We start from the raw sequence: 17,995 nt of genomic DNA on the forward strand, positions 1-17,995 counted from the left end.
ATCAAAGTGATACTACAGAGAGCTTTGAAAATTAAGTTTATTTATTTTAGCCTAAGCTAATTTTATCACCGATTGTCACTTTATTAGGAGAACAAAAAGTTTCTTAGCCTTTTCAACTCATGTAGAATTCTCGGGTCCTAATAATGTGAGCTGCACTAAACCCAGGAATTGGTGAAAACCTGCATTTGAAAAACACCTGGTGACAATACACATTTATGTGTGGTCAGTAATTCAAGGATTCCTTTTATTTTCAACAGTTTATATAACAATTCTTAGAAGTAGTATGCAAAATAACCATAAAAGATACAATAATACATATTTACATTCTTAAAAATAGTTCTCTTGAGGTTGACAAAGCTGTCACTTTCTAAATGAGTGTGATACAACAAACTAATGGAAGAATCAATTTTTCATATTTAGCCTGAATTGTTCATTAACGGTCTTGGTTTATGCAGTGACTTCTCCTGTTTGAGGACACGTGAGACTTGATTAAAAATTAGTGGGCATTTGAAATTGAATTTTCTTAGCATCTCACAATTATACATAATAATAGATTGTAAACCCAAGTTTGGATGTAATCAGTAAAAATGTGTTTTAATCAGATTTTTTTACTGAATATTAAAGATGATACCTGGTGACCCAAGATCTTGATAAAAACCCATCCTTAAATGCAAAAAATATCAGACATTGGGAATATTTTTGTTTGAGCAATTCAAAATAAACTGGAGTGGTTCATTAACATTGGGGTTCTTGACTTCCCTCCAATACCCCAGGGCAGTATGAATATCCTTCTGCTAAAGCCCTTCCACAAGAGTGTGTCAGGAAATTCCTAGTAGTAGGTTTTCTTTATGGAACTAGAGAAACTCACCTGAGCCCTTTGGGTCTATTATTTTCATTGGTAGACACCTAAAAGAAGATAAATTGGCGAAACGTCTTTTTCTACAGTGTACCTGGACAGTCATGAGAATGTCTTGTAAATTTCAGTAAACTGCAGACTTTAAAGTAGGAATATACATAGCAGGTTTCACTTAAGAGCATCACATTTAAGTAATAAATTTAACAAGTTAATAAAATCCTAAGCATTTAAAGATTCCAAACATTTGCAGACGAGGGTATTAGGCAAAGACACTGTCTCAGCCTAGAAACAGATGCAGTTGAGAATGAAGTTTTAACCAGTCTCTCCATTCTAAGGCCTGACCACATTTTGTGTTTGTTAGAGCAGAGAGTTAACAGATCTTAATAATAGTAAACATTTTAGCAAATACCATTAGAGAACAAGCGGTAGAATATGTGTGATGAGATGACAACATAGATTCTTTTAATCACTGTCTCCACATAGGAAAGGAACAAGTTTTTTTTTTTTTTTTTATCATTGCATTGTTAAGGTATCTTCTTAGTTTTATCTATCTGAATTAATTTTAGAAGAGGCTGGAAAACTACCTATAATTATAATAAAGTATTGGCTTTGTGTGCATATTAGATGTTATTGGGCTAGTTAGGTCTCTTTTTCAGGAATAAATTGCACAAGCAGGGATCAACACCTCAGAGGGGACTCAAGGGAACCCTTTCCTCAGGGCTTTATTTTTCACCATGGTAAATTTACTAATGAAGACTTGAGCAAAATGTGGATCAACCATATAATGGTATGTTTTCACAGTGGAGGGTAGAGGTTCCACAGCCACCACCGGGCATGGGGTCTGCATGGAAGAGCAGCTGGCGGCCAGGTGACAAGATGTCTTTGTGATGTAGTCCACAAGTCTGTTGTACTGTTGTTCTGACAGTCTCTCCCGGACTCCGTCCACCTGGGATCCAAAAAGAGAGTCTTTAGTTGCCAAACCCTCAAATTGGCACTTCAATGACAAATTATTCCTTCTGTTTTTGCCTTGATACATCTATACATTATGCCTTTAGGTACTCTATCTAATACAGCCACTTTGTCCAAAATGGTACTTTTTGTTTGTCCTCTGAGCTGTGGCAGGAAGAATGCACGTTTAGGAGTAAACAGAAGCTCTGCGGGAGGCTGCTAGGACAGCCTCCTTTGAATAAGCATTTGGTGTGTAAAATTGCCATGTCTGAAGTTGACAATTTGCTAACATTTTACTCATTAACTATTAAACATCTCTCACTAACGAGCTCAGGAACAAAGAAGAAAAGTGTCTTTTCTCTGCTTAAATCGACATTAAACTCGCACCCTGAAATAAAATTTCTGTTTGCGTGTCTCCTTGAACCTCTTCAGTCTGACAGAAAAAATTGTGGAGAAGAGCACCTCTTTTCAAACCAGTGGCTCTGGACAGAGCCTTAAGAAAAATAAATACCTTTTGAACTGTAACATTTTCTGTTTTTTATAAACACTAGGATTTAAAGCCAGAGAAAATAAAAAAACTGGGCAGAGGAAGGGGAAATTTTTATGGAAAAAAAGGGAGGATGCAGAGTACATTTATGGTTCATAAAAGTCTGGCTCATCTTCAGTGGAACTCAAATAGGAGAACTGAGATATACTACTAAGTTCTTAAGTGCGATTTGCTGAGAAAGCACCCATCAAAGGCAGCTGAAGCTGTAAATTCTTCCCACCCTGAAATTCTGTAGCTGTCTAGTGTGTAGATCATGTGGACTGGGAAGTTTCCAGTGTAAGCCACTGATCTGTGGGAATCAGGTAGCCACTGACCTTTCAGTGGTCTGTACCTACCAAATGTTGGCAAGACCACTCTGGAAGAATTAAAAACGTTTTAACAAGGGCTTTTGAGTTCTCAAAGTAGTAATGTAAAGAATTTCTATGTTTCTGTGTAGGGCATGGAAACAGTGCAGCCAAGGGTGTCCTAAAAGCTGCACAAAGCCAGTGGGATGGTAAGGAGTAAAGGGGCTGCCAGAGAAATGAAGAAATGAGGGCATCCAGTAGAGTTTGGATCTCATATTTTTAAGGTTGGGACAGAAAAAGCCCCCGAAGTTTCGCTGACAGATGAAAGCTGTGTACCAGCAGGCAAAAGCCAGAGCTCTGATGATATCATTTCATGGGGTCAGAATTCAGCTGGAAGGCTCTGAATACACACAGTCTTAATTGCTCCTCCTGAACAGCAGCACAGGAAAACCCGTGCTGTGAAAGGAACCTGGCCAAGGAATAAATTGACCTTCTGACTCATTTTGAGCCTCTCTCATAAGGGATTTCAATAATGTGCCAGGCATATTAAGCAATTATTACCCTAAAAATGGCTGCATTTAACCAAGAAAAGCAAATGCTGATTTAAAAAATCTGAATCCTGCCACATTTCAATATACTGAATGATGTCATCTACAAATTAATTCCTTCCAAAATTCAAAGGAGCTGTGTTTCCTAGCATCTAAAGCAAAAAACCAGAAAAGCCATTTTATATAAAGATCTTAAAATACTGTTCTTAGTTTTCCCTGGAAAACAGCAGGTAGGCTTCTTACCCCAGCTGTACGTCTGTGCATCAGGCCGGTGTGTGACGGGTATGGACTGACAGGAGCATGGCAACTGAGGAAAATTTACTGTGCCAAGCAGCAGCCCTGCTGAGTGATCCCCTGCCCCATTTTGCAAATACACCAGATTACACTCCTAGGGAAGGGTGTACGGTCACAGAAATGAGGTTTTCCTACAGTTTGGGTCTCTTTCGGGGTGAGTGGGGGAGGGGTTAGGGTTTGGACACTGAGGGGGCAGTTATCTACTGTTCCTTAGGAGGAGTTGAGGAGAAAGGTTAAGTGGGATAGATTCAGAGAAAGCGGAATTTGGGGGCTGAAGGCATACTGGATATCCCGCTTCTCTGTCCTGTGTCAGATGCTGCCCTGCGGTATTCCTGCTCTCAGTCATCTTTTCCTGCCTCTTCTGTAGCCATCCCTTAATCCTAGCTCCCCCCCCCATTATCCCTGAGTACTGATGGAAAACCAGTGTTGAACATGGGGTCCAGAGTGTCAGTGCTACTTCTGCCTCTAATTTCGTTGATGCCGTGGTCTCAATTAACCTTGGCAACTTCTAGGAGTGGTGACTCCAGCTATCGGCTCATTCACCCCTAGAGAAGCAGGTCTGTTCCTTTCCAGCTTTGATAATTCCCCACAGTACCCTCCTCAAACAAGCCAAAGAGAGAAGGATCACAGTTGAAGAGGGGAGAGACAGTTTAACAGCAAAAGCTGAATCTCCACTCAGCTTAAGATATGAAATATTTCCCAAGCAGCTAAGGGATAATGATGGTCCTAGATATTCCTTAGGGCCTTGGAAGTTTCTCGTTAAGGACCAAGGACTTGAAGATAATGATACTCTATCCCCTGCCAAATTCTGTAGCCAGATCACTGCTGCTTTATTGTCAATTGGATCAGAAGATTTTGGCAGATCTAAAGTCAGCCTGGACATCTGACCTCTGTTTATTCCCAGAAAGTCATCAACTCAAGGCAGCAATGTACGCCTAGTGCCAAGCCCCAGCTTAAAGCCTGACTGATTCGGATCCAAGAAGCTAGAGAAATCTCAGAGTTGTTGTAGTTGGCTGCCTTCCATCTTCTCAGATAATTTTACCCAAACAGTGGTGCGAGGGAAACATAGGCTCCCATACCAGGGAGAAAGGAATGAATTGGGCAGGACCTGCTAGAGGCAGGTTTGCTGTCCTCTGCTGTGCCACTTGTGCCCCAGGTTAGGACCAGCAGGCTCCAGCTTGCCACTGACTTACACTCGTCTTGCTGTGTGGAAAAAGATGTCTCTTAGTTCAACTCTTAAAGCCTCTATGCATCAGGCAGTCAGCAGGGAGGCAGGCGCAAGAGAGCCATTTTCCACCGGGTGCACCTGCTCCCCCAAAGCTGGACTGTAGGAAGCTGGTGCCACTCTTGCCAGGGCTCACCTCTGACCCCGGACATCCACTGTGCCCTGCCTGAGCTTCCACTCCACAGCAACTTCTGTGTGGCCAGGAGCCAGCATCTGGCACAGAAGCTGTGTGGCCAGGGAGCTGCCCCAAGAGCCAAAGGGGCACCCCCAGGAGGTACCCCACTACTTAAGGGATGGGAATCTGTCCTGGGGAAAAGGGAACACAGAGCCATACAGAACAATGGAAGGAAAGAGATTTTATGCACAACACTTTGACCCCTGAAGTCTTGGGGTGGAAAGAGGGGAGGGGGTGAGTGAGACCTCCTGGTTTGTGAAACTGCGAACGTCTGGCCTACTGGCTGCACCTCATTTCATGGTACCCTCCCCTCTGTGGCGGTCGTCTCCTGTATCTCCAGTCCGCTACAGCAGACCCGGCCTGCGCTGTGGTGCAGCCACGTGGAATCGCTGCTTCAGCCCTGGCCCTCTTGTGCAGCCCTGCTTGTGTGGGAGCTCTGTGGTCCTGTCCTGTCTACTTCAGCACCCCTGCCCCATGGCAGCCAAGCCTTGTTCAGTTCAAATGGTGGCTTAACCCCAGGCCTTGAGTCCATCTGGCCTACTGCTGGGCTCTCCTAGGAAAGGCTCCCATACACACCTGGGTTGGGGCTCCCCAAGTTCCTTCTGCATTGGCTCCCATGCCCCTTCACCCTGCTTCCTCTGACAGCCCTCCTCGTCTCCAGCAGCCCCGCCAGAGGCTGCAGGCTCATAGATGCCTGCTTACCAGCGGTCAGCCCGCATCTCAACTTCCCCGGTGTTTTCTGAAATGTACCTCCACATCGCAGGCCACTCTTGGCTGCTTGAGCTGCACGGTGAGCAGGCTGCTTTGCTTGCTGTCCTGTGCACAGTCGATCTCCGTGACGGGGAAGGCCTGCTGCTGCGTGTCCTCGCTGACACTCACCACGAAGAGCACTTCTGATGTCAGCAGCAAGCACCCTTCGTGCTCCTGGCCTGAGCCCCTCACCAGAACTACATCCAGAGCCATGTGGACTTCCGGTCTGCCCAGAGACTGAAGCATTTTCCTGTTTCAAAAGGGAAAAGGGAGGCGAGAAGCCAGTTTGGAAAAGATGGTCCTATACCAGCGCTCACTGTACCAAGGACTGGGGCGTTCTCACAGTTCCCCAAAGGCAAAGGGCTCTCACCAATCTGATTATTACTTTTAGCTTGAAATGTAATTGTCACTTTAGCTCTCAAACGGATTCTGGCCAACAGAGCCCAGTTCCTCCTGGGGACAAAGATTTCCCTTGGCTCCTTTTCTTCCCAATAGAAATGTCCCCCCTGATGAGAAGGCTGGTTCTCTAGGGAATCCCGGGTCCCCTCACAGGCCTGGGCTCCTCGGTCAGTGTGCCGTGTCCCCCGAGTGGTGTGCGAGAGGCTGGGAGTTGCGGCCAGCCCCGCATCTGGGGATGGCGGCCTCGCCCGGGCTCTGGGATGCCCCTGAGCTGCCGCAAGCAGGCTTGGGCTCCCCTGGAAGCACGGCCCGTTAACATCCATGTGCAGCTGAGCAGGCATCTAGATAATTTTACCAGACGTATTTGACGTGGCTGTTTGGAGCCTGGTCAGCATGCAGATCGCTTGGCTGATAGCGCTGCTTGGGAAGCTGAGAAAGTCCAGCTCCGTGTAAAATACCTGTGGTAAGAGAAGTAAGGGAGTTTTACTAGTTGTTTTCTGGAAGCCAGTTCCATGCTGTAGTGATGTCATCCGCTTACAGCCATCCATAAAGCGCTACAGGATCCAAAATGATGTCAAATCTTTGGAAGCAAGTGTATAGATAATCATTAAACACGGCCATGCTCTTAACTCTGGCGATCTTACATTAGCTACAGACTGAAAATGAATGAACTATAGTCCAAGCATCGACTGGACTGGCAATTAATGGAAGCATAATGCTCCTGGGAGTAATCAGTCCCGAGCAATCGCTCACACACTGTTACAATTTATGTGATAAAGTCATGACTGTTAGTTGACTTCCTTGCTTCATGTTACGATACTTCCGTATCTGTGCTGTGGCTGGGCACATAAACACAACACAGAGATGCGCACAAAGGCACATGCTTTGCCTAGATACAGTATTTAAGTGACTTAATCCAGCTGTTAAACATGAACCCATGTACATTTATGAGCACTCTCGGGGCCTCTGGTTTATTCCACGCTCTCCCCGGTGCCAGCACCAAACGAGGGCACCCGGCAGCAGCCACGCAGGCCTCTAAGGAGCCTCTCCAGAACCAAAGATGGTGCAGCATGTGTGCTTTCTGGGGGCTTGTAAATGTTTATAAACGAGGCACAGTCATTAGACTAAGAGTTAGTGGTTTGTAAAACCTTCAGTGCAGTAATAAAAGTTTTACAAGAATGATGGAAAGCAACAAGGCCATGTGAAGCCCTGTTCTGAGATGCTCTTCCAGAAGGGAGAGGTCCTCAGCCCTGGGAAACTCGCGGGGAGGGACAATGGCATTTTCAACACCAAAGGACTTTATGAAGGATGAGTTGACTTCACCTCGCTGGAGTCCACTGCAACACGGACAGTTCTGAAGAACGCGTGAGCGCTTGGTAAGGGGGATCTGACCAGGCCGCCGGCGGGCAGCAGCAGCTCTGTTTCTCTGCGAGTGAAAACGTCATTCACAGAAGCAGAGGGAGAGAAACGAGGAGGGCGGCGAGGGGAAAAGCGAGGAGGAACACATGTTTGCGTCTGTGTGGTCTCTTAAAGGAACCTTCCGGATGGCTGGCTGAGTGCGGCCACTCGTCTCCCACTCTCTTCCTTTCAGACACTGCTTTCATGCCCTGACCTGGCCGCCTCTTGTCAGATCGACTGGGATGCAGGACGCCTGCCTGGCAAAGGCGAGCGCCCGCCTGTGGTCTGTGATGCGGGCTCGGCAGCCTGCTCCCTGACCCAAGCGACGACACCGATTTCAGGTCACAAGATAACAGCTCCAGCCACCGGTTTATTACGTCACTTCCACGTGCTCCGCCGAGAATGGAGAAGAGCAGCGCGGGCCGAGGCGCTTCCCTTCCCTTCCCGCGCACGCGCAAGTGCGGCACGGGCCCCAGCACGCCACCATCCGGGCCGCCAGCCCGAGCTGCACAGCTGCCTGCTTGGGACCGGGGCTCAGCTGTAGATCGCGTGCCTTTGCTGCGGCGGCCGGACACTCGGCGGCCGGACACTCGGCCCAGCGGCAAGAGCAGAGCCTGCAGACGCTGGGTTCTGTGGGCGCGCGCGCTTTCTCGTTCTCCAAATACACACGCGTCACAGATATCTTCCCGCCTTATAACCGATTTTTCCTTTCCAACTGGTCACCAGAAAAAGGACTAATTCTATTCTCTGCTCCAATATTTTCTACACATTGCTCTCATCTGTCCTCGACCTCTAACTGGCTACTTCTCATTAAAGTCTATTTTACACTTGATCTTAGCCAAAAGGCCAAGAAGCAATCATTAAAGTCTATTTTATTAGATGTACTGTAAAAAGATTCTGTGAGATAGATCTAATGAAACTAATTGATTTCTTGGGTCTATAATTATTATAATTATTAGTAGTACGATTCTCCTCTTTCCATAAATAAGCATAAGGAGGTGAGAAAGACAGCTATTTATCTTTTTATAGGTTCATCCATTTTATTTTTTGCTGCTTTGCCATGTGAAGGCCTAGATTATCTCGGAGTCCTTGGTATAATAACGCAAGTTAGTGGGTCATGTCTGAGCTGGCCTGACAGGTGCCCCACGACTTACCGTAGCCAGTCTGTGACACAAGCTCAGCGGCTCCTCCGATGGGCTTTGTGAACACCCCCATGAGTCCTTTGCCCACGCCTGAGATGACGCCCTTGGCCTTGTGTCCTGCTGAAGCATGAGCCTCGGATGTTCTCTGGAAGTTCTGCATGGGCTGATCGACTATGCCCGCAATTGCACCTGAAAAACAGCAAAAGCCCCTAGTGAGGATTGAGGCTTAAAATCCTGAGAAAGTCAAAACCTACAATCCAGAACACAGTTTTGTTTGGATTGAAAATGAAAACCCACCCTCATTACAAAGTTCTTTACTATACATTCATTTACCAATTATGTAAGTTCACTGGGCATTAAGACATTTATGATCGTCATCAAAACACAATGTTCAGACTGGGTTTGGTCCATCACAGTGAGGATCTGTGAAGTTCAGTTCAGAATTTAATAAACATGTCAGACTGTTCTGAAGTGACGCTCACATGCCTTTGTCCAGAAACCAGGGAACACCGTCTAGGGAAGAGAGCTAACAATTGCTCAGGAGAGGGCAAGCCTTCTCAGCCTAATCAATTTTCACCAAATTAGGAGCATGAAGAAATTGGAAGAGGCCATCCCCTTTCCCTATTCTCCCTTTTAATAATGATTAGAGCGATTCTTTAATAATATTAATATGTTAATATGTAAGAGTAATTGTTGATATTGCAATTATTTCTATAATAGCTAATCTGTTTTGAGTGGTTACTATGTGCTGGGGACTGAATCAAGAGTATTACTATATGAGATCATTAATCCTCATAATCCTAGGAGTCAGACATGGTTTTCATTCTCATCTCCTAGATAAGGCTGCTGAGCACAGAGAGGTTAAGGAGTTTTGCCCCCAAGGTCACACAGCTGTCTTGTGCTGGAGCCAGGATTCGAGTCTGGAGAGGCAGAGTCACAGCCCAGCTCTTCACCACCAAGCTATTCACTGATCCTGTTTATAAAACAGGCTCTTCCTTTTGCCAGTCTTAGAAACACTTCCTTCCTTCCCACTTCAATTGAGGTTTGGCCACTTACTCTTCACTTTAGAACAGCTACCGAACCCTGCTCTCACTAGTCTGCTCTCACGCTTTCCCGGAGGGCAACCGGGCCGGTCAGGGACCAGCTCCTGTGGGTCCCTCCTCCTCACTCCCCTTACTCTGAGGGGCCCGTGAGGATATCTAGTAAAGGCCTCACCAGTCCTGATTTTTTTTTTTTTCCAGTGATGGAGTAGAAGGTTCTCTAGTTCAGTAAGAGGTAAAAATTTCATTACAGTTCTTGACAGAATTTTCTGTTTTCAACTCAAACCTGCTAGGATTAATGGAAAATGCACAGTCCCCCTGGTAGAAATTTTAGTACATGTCAAATCCCATTATGCCAAATGCCACTAATTCAAAGCCTCTTGGGTAAATGGAGATTTCCAGGTCTCCGTTAATGACCTGCTAATTTCAAGTAATATTCTCCTGAACAAAATCCAGTAAAACAAAGGCCAGTTCCTTCAGGTCAGTTGTAAAGGGAATGTTCTTCATAGATTCTGTTCCTCTGAATTTGGACAGAGCCATTGAAATTTATGTATTGACAGATTAAGAATGACCTGAGGTGACAGGTCTGTTTCTCAACCTAGACCCAACGCTTCCCCAGACTTCTAAAGTACTGACTGGGGAGGCGGAGGAAGCTGCTCCCAGCTGGCCCCTGCTGCCCTGGCCGGGGAGGGCTGAGCGATCACTGCGTCGCAGCCCTCAACACACCCCATCCTGGCACTCGGGCTGGGGAGCTTGCCTCCTGTTGAAGTCGGAGGGCTCTGAGGCTCTGCTCTCCATGCGTGAGGTCAGGTCACAGCAGCTGGGAAGTGTTAATGGGGGGGCGGGTGGCCACCATTGGTGCACAGCGCAGTTAAGAACCCCGGGGTCTTCTCTTCGAATCATCTCATAGCAGACAGTTCAAAGTTGAGTCGGGGGGCAGGTGGTTACTTCCTTGAGGATCTCCCACTTCCCTTTAATGTGTCAGGCCTACCCTTGATAACCGTGAGGACCCACACCGAGCTCTAACTTCTAACTCCTAAGTGCAAACAGGTATCACAGTGAAACTCCCCTTTGATCTTCTACTTTCTCCAGCCACCGGCCACACTGAAGGCTCAGTTACTGTGGCTTTGACAGATAAACTATTTGGGCAGCCCAGAGAGGGGAAAATCTGAGCCTCATGACAAGGTGTTAGATTCGGAGAGGTAGAGAGGGAGCTGTCAGATCGCATGCCCTCGCCCAGCACCAGACCCCGGACGGGGAAGGCCTGTCACACACACCAACACCTCACTGGTCACCAGGTGCGAGCTGGAGACCAGAGAGGCCGTGAGAGCCTAGCAGCCATTTTGTGGTGTCTGCAGCCCAGGCCTGGAGAGAGGCAGCTTCTCGCAGGGCTTCAGAAGGCTCTCTTATTAAGTCTAATCCAGCTAAATCCCACAACTGGTAAATTATTTACTGTCATCTACTCGAACTCTGCTCTGAGGCTCTAAGTGGTGGAAACTGATCCCCAAACTTGTCTGTTGGCATCCGGCCCACGGGGTGGGCAGCCACATGGAGACGGCTGTGATGTGATGAAGGGAGGAGAGGAAGGAAGCGCGCCTCGGAGGGAGGGGGGTTTCCCTGGACTCTGCGTGTGCTGGGTGGGGCAGAAATTGGGGGGTTTTCCTTCGCTCCCCTCTAGTCGGAGGAGGAGGAGGGCTTTCTTTGTTGGGCAAGGGAACTGGAAGGGCCCTCCTTTACCTCTTCCATGACTAGCTCCCCAGCCTTGGGCAGAAAACACAGGCTTACTCATCCATGGAAGTTCCTCTGTGGCTATTCTGGTGCTGCCCTCACCACATGCTGTAATTTTATTTTGGACTTTTTTTTTTTTAATCATAACAGCAGAGGCACAGGCCTGACGCTACAGCTCACCACTTCAGAGACAAACGAGACCTACACGCAGCACATTCAGTATTCCAGCTTGAGGCTAGCCTTTCTTGACCAGAACAGATTAGTTCACTGAGAAGGAAGCACGTCTGTTATTCCGAAATTCGCCACTAGCTGCGGCCAGGCCGCTGACGGCTGATCGTGGCAGCAGAGGAACTGCTCAGAAACGCCGTGTCTGGGGGCACGGCTCGCTCGCTCCCTCCCTCACTCCAGGGAAACGTCCTGATGCACCTGGTAGAGGCCTGTTTTGTTGGGATGCCACGCGGCATACCCAGAGTGGCTGTGGAGACGGAGGGGGTGGCTGCTGGGAAAGCTAGCAATGCTTCATACGTCAGGCAGCGGCGCAAGGAGAAGGGGATCAGAGAGGCGAGCTCTGACTTCCTGCCTTGGGTTTTCACGAGAGAGAAGTCACGTCTGGGAGGGAACACGGAGTACGACAGTGACACGGAGCTCACATCCTCTCTCAGTGCAGACCCCAGGCTGCAGTAGAAAGGGGGGTGTCTGGGGGACAGATCTGGTAAATGTGCAAAAGCCTTATCACCACTTCTGCAGGCTAAACAGAATCTTCCCCAAAGCCACTGCTTTCTCAAAACTGAGGGGGGGAGGCTCATCTAAGAGCCTGGCGGCATCTCTCGGCCGGCCGGCGTGTCCTTGCTGACTCGGGGCCATGTGGCTGGCCAGGGCAGCTAAAGACTCCCTTTGACTTTTCAAGTACCTCCTAACACTCCGCCGTGTCCCCACGAGGGCCAAACAGAGGCAAGAAGGCCCGCCAAACCCATAAACATTTGGGGGAAACGTGTTTTTCCTACCCTGGAACTTTCAATTGTTCAGTCTCCCCACATCCTGATTGTCTCCAGGCTCGGAGCCCTCCAGGGTGGGTGACATGAGGAAAAGCCCAGGCTCTTGTCCTGGTGGAGGTCTGACCTGGGCAAGTCACTTCACCTCACATCCATGCTTGGGTTGTAGACCAAATAAGAGGACACACGTGAAAACGCTTTGTCAATGCTGACGTGTTCTTTAAAGACAGTTTTACTAAGTGGGTTGTTCACATTTCTCACAGAGGAAGAAACTGAGGAAGTAGTATTTTGCTTTCACTGAGCAGGGGTTTCAAACAATATGATAACAGCTCTAACTTCAATCAGGCACTTAATTGCATTTAGCAGTTTTAAACACCGTTTCTGGGGCTAAATTGAACGGTAATAAATCTATGCTTTTCCAGGTGAGGGGACTAGATTGGTCCTACTCTTCCTCTCGTCTTCCTGCCACACAGCAGGTAGTTCCGGGACGGGACGTTCTGAGATGAGCCAGGGGTGAAGTGGGACACAGAGCGTTCTGAGAGGGAGGGAAGCTGGTTTGAGCCAGCTCTGAGATGCCCACTGGGAACTAGCCTGTCTCAGGAGCACAGAAATGGGTGCGTGGCTCAGGGCGTGCTGCTGGAGGCAGGGCTCCTGGGGGTCTGGGGTCAGGCCAGAGGTTGCAGGTGCGGTCACTGCACACCCAGGAGGGATCTACGTCATCCACAGAACTCCTGAGTTTTTGGAAATGACCAGAGAGGCAGAAAGACTGCGAGCCTGCTGAAGTTTTACAGACAGACTGAATGATTCCCTGGCATGGATGAGGATGTGTAAGACACGACTACAGCAGAGATCAAAGTTTTAGGCCTTTCTAGCCTGGTTAACAATAGGCGCCATATTAAAAGTGGCGCACCACAAAGGGAAGATCATGGCTCCTCCCGTAACGGATTTCTACTGTCAGGCACAATTTTATACAGTAGCAACCGGGTGGTGGGTGAGGGCGTCTCTGGGTGGGAAGACAACAGACTCGTTGGAATGGACGTAGCCACAGGCCAGCCAGCTCAGATCTCCTCTGCTAGGCACCTGTAAACTCCCAAAAGAGCTTGCGTGGTGGGAAGGAGGCTCTTCTCCCCAGAATAGAGGGCATGGCATGAGCGGTGCTGTTTACCAAACACAGACCCTATGACTGGCCCATTATGGACCACTATTACTACCTCTAATAATGTTATTACCAGCCCCAATTTACAAAGGAGAAACCCAGGTTTACAGAAGGTAAGAATGTGTCTGAGGTCACAACGAAAGGACCTGGACACCCTAGCCTGGGTCTGCTGGCTCCTCTGGAACGTGGTCCACTCCCACGCCTTCCCCTGGCCTTCCGGAGCGCTCCTTTACCCAGCAGTTCCAGCCCAGGTCATAGTCTTCCAGTTTCCACGCATCACCACAGAATGTTATGACTTACACAATCTCTAGTAACTTAACCTGAGCTTGTAACTTCGTACTACTTCCTCCCAGAGCCTCAGCTGGCTGTGCTGCGGGTTGAGGGCTGTGGATAGAACTGCACGCTGGAGAGAGGACAAATCCTTTCAAGCTCATCTTTTCTGACCTCTGCTCTCCCTGCTTTGGGGCTCTTTGATCTCTGGGAGATGCACACTCCTTCCGATGAGCGGCAGGCAGGCTGCCAAGCAATACAGTTTTAAATTCCTTTGCAAACAAACAAACAAAAGATACCCTTGAAAACCCTGCTCTGCAAAATCTCAGCTCTGAAGCTTCCTTTTTATAGAGTTTTCCAAAGCAACTTATTTTTCGAACATTTGTAGTATTTGGAAATATCCGCAGCAATCTTCACTTCTAACTATACCATCTGGCTGCTTGACAACTGGTAATTACTGAGTCAGGCTGAGCCGGCACGCTTGGAAAAATAAAAGGCGAAAGCTGGGCTCCTCACTGAAGTTTACATGACATTTGCACGTTGCTCAAGCGCTTCTCGAACAAAGGCGAGCGTCTGCAGCGTCTGCAGCGTCTGTGGTCGGGCAGGGGACGGTGCCTCCGACGGCCGCGGCCGCCCGTTACTCACTTTCACAAGCAAACGGCCGTGGGCTGCCGTCCCTGTGTTGACACCCCCACGCTCAGCGCGCCTCCTCTGGCACGACGCTCTTCTGGAGAGCCACCCCGAGGGCAGAGATGGGGTTTATACTGGGAGCACGGGAGGGCGGAGCGTGGGCATTTGTGCAGGTGAGCCTCCCACCGGGCAGGGCCTGGGAAGGCCCCTCACAGCCGCACAGGGGCTCTGGGATGCGGGGTAGGAAGCAGAGCGAGCGCCTGACCCCCCAGCCGCACCCCCCCACGCCTCGGCCCCGTCTGCAGAAAGGGCGAAAACTTCACAGCCCCCGCCCCCCACCCCGCGCAGGTCCCCTGCAGCCCCTTACCGAGCAGGCTGATGCCCAGCCGGGACAGGCCCTGCCGGAGCCCCTCGCCCAGGCTCTCGGGCAGCCGCCGCCGCCACTCCTCCTGCCGCTTGTAGTGCTCCTCGTCCAGCGACAGGCGGTCCATGTTCCGCGCCAGGCTTGTGGCCAGGTTGGTGACGGAGGTGAGGGTGCCTGAGGGTGCAAGAGCACACGGGTTGGCCTTCTGGTTACCCACCCGCTGGCTTCCCCCGGAGCGGTCCCCAGAGGGCGGTGGGGTGGCAGTGGCAGCACATCTGTGCCTCCGCACATGCCGAGGTGGCGAGCGATGGGGGCTTCCTCTGGGCAGCCTGAAGCAACAGCCTTAAGGAAATGAGGGGCAGGGGCGCCTGACTGGCTCATCTGGGGGAGTGTGCAGCTCTTGACCTTGGGGTTGTGAGTCTGAGCTCCATGTTGAGTGTAGAGGTTACTTAAAAATAAAATCTTTAAAAAAATGAGGTGAAGATTAACACTTGCTTATAAGGATGATGGCACACCTCGAAAGGGGTAGGATGAGAATCTCTGTTGCCAGAAAAATGCCCAGAGTTTCAGATGAAACTACCATCCACTATGGTGGGGTTGTCAAGGACTGGCTAACACAGTTAATTTTGAAGTCCTCCTTGAGGCCCAGTGTTGAAGGTTAAACTCTGTTCTGATTTTAAAGGTTAAGGTTATGTTGCTGAATCTGAGACAGACTGTAAAGAAACAATTCTACTTAGGAATAAAATTTATTCCCTCCTTAAGCAAAGGGCACCACTAAACTTTATCATTTGACATTCTGAGGAACCAATGATCGGGCCACAGACAAGATGTGTAGTTTTGATTCTCAGGATGTTAGCTGAAAAAAGTGAGGACACTAAAGGGAATAAATCATGTGAAAGCCATGATTTTGTCTGGTTCTCCTAAGAAAGGCTATCTCAGCATCTTGCTCAAAACAGTCCCCAACCCCTCTAGCAAGTCTGCAGAGATCTCAGTGAGGCAAGACTGAAAGACATCAATGGACAGATCCTGAAACTGACGAATGAACCCCTGTTAGTGGACACTTAGTTCCAAGAAGACATGGAAGATGTCGTTACAGCTGCACCTTTACCAGCAATCTAAAAAGAAAACGTCCATGCGCACACACAGACACCAAAAAACGAAACGGATTTTTGCTAAGAGAAGGAGAGAACAAGTGTAAAAAAACATTCAGTGAGTCACTATGCTAAAATTACCACGGGGTTCAATTTAGCAGGTGTTGGGTGTCTTATTTGAAAATAAAAACAACAGAACCACGAAGATTCAAGTGAGTGAGAAATCCACCAGTGACTCATCTGTGAGTTTCTTCGGCTCTCAGCTCGCAGGCCTCCCGGACGGCTGGGGCCTGGGGGAGTGAGCCTGTCCTTGTCCACACAACTCGGTTTATGCTCTTGCGTTCTCCTGCCAGCCCACCCCCCACCCCCCTACAGAGGATGGGTGCTCATATTTCAAGCTCCTCTTCTTTTGAGTCTTCCAGAGACTTCTATAACCTGCCCATCATTACAGAGTTGCAGCACGGTTGACATTAAAAAAGCCTTTTATGGGGGAGAAGCCCTTTGCCCTGTTTTCCCTGCCTCCTGCTGAGAAGAAAAGGGGACTCAGATGGCCCTTGTTAGTTCCCAAGTCACTGCCAACCTGACCAAAATATCGTCAGGCACACACGGATAAAACGAAAACATGCCCTTCACGTGGGCAGCAGCCTGGCTTCTGTGCCTGGCGGACCGTCTGGGCCACAAGATGGCACTGTTGACGTGGCCTGCTAGCCGGAGGCCGGCTGCTCCCCGCCAGAGCGGCTTCCGTGTCAAAACGTACCCATCTCCTTCCAAAAGTTATGACAACTGTATCTACATTTAAAAAAATGATGAGGCAACACAGTGTAGGGTTTCTGATGTTTAGCAGAAGTCCTGAACACCTTTAATATTTCTGTATTTATCACATGGAATAACAGTTGAGCCAATCTCTGTTTTCCCAATGGGAGGTTTAAAATTCTGAAGTTTCTGAAACATTTTCACACACTGCCGGCAAAGAGTGATCTGTTTAAAACATAAGACATTCTATGTGAGCTTTGTTACAGATCCAACATTTCCCTGCAACCCAACAGGCCCAGCAAAGGCAGAGGCACGTCGCGCACCGAAAACTTCAGTGTGTTCTTTAAAAATAAAAAATAAGGGAAGGAATAAAAATGAGGCGTTATGAAAAGGAACCAGAAGAGCTACCTTTGGAAATGTGCTTTACGAAGGATGTTGTCCCTCTGGAAACGCCGCTCACAAAGGCTCCCGGGCCTCTGGTCAGCCCTTCGTACGGAAGCCTGAAGAAGTCGGCGATTCCGTTCCCGATACTGCGCACCAAACTCGCGGGGCTGCCGAGGATCTCCAGAGACCCGACCACCCAGCCTGTGGGGGACCGAACGGAGGGGTTACTGAAACCTTAAACACAGCACTTTCAACATTTGGGAAAAGTGACCCATTTTCCCTGCAATTCATTTTTCACACTGGAATTGAGAATGTAATAAGCTCGTCCGGAGCAAAACATGGGCAATAACTCCTTCCCTGTGAATTCATAAATGGCAAACTTTCATACTTTATAAATCAACGTGATCCTTTTGGCAGCCTCGCAAATAGCTTTACTCTGACTTCCTTGCCCGAGCCTCCTGTGCTCCTGCTACAAGGGACCTGTGTGCAGGGGACGCAGACTCCCCCGCCCAAGGAGAGGCGGTCTCTTAGGGCGCAGGTGTTTGCAGGCTGGGAAGTTATCTGTAAAACCAGCCCAGGGCAGCGGAGGCACCGGGAGGAGGAGGAGGTGGGGCCTGGTCGGGGGAGGAGGCCAGATGCTAAATGGGGTGTCGCAAAGGAGAGGCAAAGTTCTGACAAGGATGGAGGAGTTATTTTTAATCTTTCCCAATCCTACCAAGCTGAGTGCTTCCCTTTGGAGCGGAGCTGGAGCCAGACAAATGTCTCCCCTTCCACCCCAGCTTCAGTTGTGTAAACATCAGCGACATGGACATACTGATTAGGTTAGCGAGAGGGGAGTGTTCCCTTCCAGTGTCCCGGGAGGGGAGCTTTGGATCTGGTTTCCTATTCGAGCGGGGGCTTGCCAGGGGCTGGCCTGCTCCGTGGCCTGACTGTGGTGTCTGATGCCTCGTGGGAACGTGGCTGTGCTGTGAACTGCAGCAGTGGCTTCCCTTCACCTTCCTCCTCAGGGTGGGGGCTCGGC

At 49.0% G+C, this 17,995-nt stretch overlaps 1 protein-coding gene across 7 annotated transcripts in view; it reads right to left on the reverse strand.

Annotated features, from left to right (window-relative positions):
• Nucleotides 1-230: 230 nt before the first annotated feature.
• The window catches only part of VPS13B (vacuolar protein sorting 13 homolog B), a 760,370-nt gene continuing 742,605 nt past the window's right edge, over nucleotides 231-17,995 (reverse strand). For all 7 annotated transcript variants that reach the window (XM_087864704.1, XM_087864702.1, XM_087864703.1 and 4 more), the window contains 6 exons: nucleotides 16,999-17,175; nucleotides 14,750-14,920; nucleotides 8,579-8,755; nucleotides 6,382-6,484; nucleotides 5,628-5,877; nucleotides 231-1,802 (listed from right to left, as the gene is read on the reverse strand). In XM_087864704.1, the coding sequence (XP_087720830.1) occupies nucleotides 1,554-1,802; nucleotides 5,628-5,877; nucleotides 6,382-6,484; nucleotides 8,579-8,755; nucleotides 14,750-14,920; nucleotides 16,999-17,175 (1,127 nt within the window). In that variant the 3' untranslated portion in view covers nucleotides 231-1,553. The remainder of the gene's footprint in view (nucleotides 1,803-5,627; nucleotides 5,878-6,381; nucleotides 6,485-8,578; nucleotides 8,756-14,749; nucleotides 14,921-16,998; nucleotides 17,176-17,995) is intronic.

The sequence above is a fragment of the Ursus americanus genome, chromosome 9 (assembly GCF_024610735.1).
Source record: "Ursus americanus isolate L20-20 chromosome 9, mUrsAme1.1.p, whole genome shotgun sequence".
NCBI lineage: Eukaryota > Metazoa > Chordata > Mammalia > Carnivora > Ursidae > Ursus > Ursus americanus.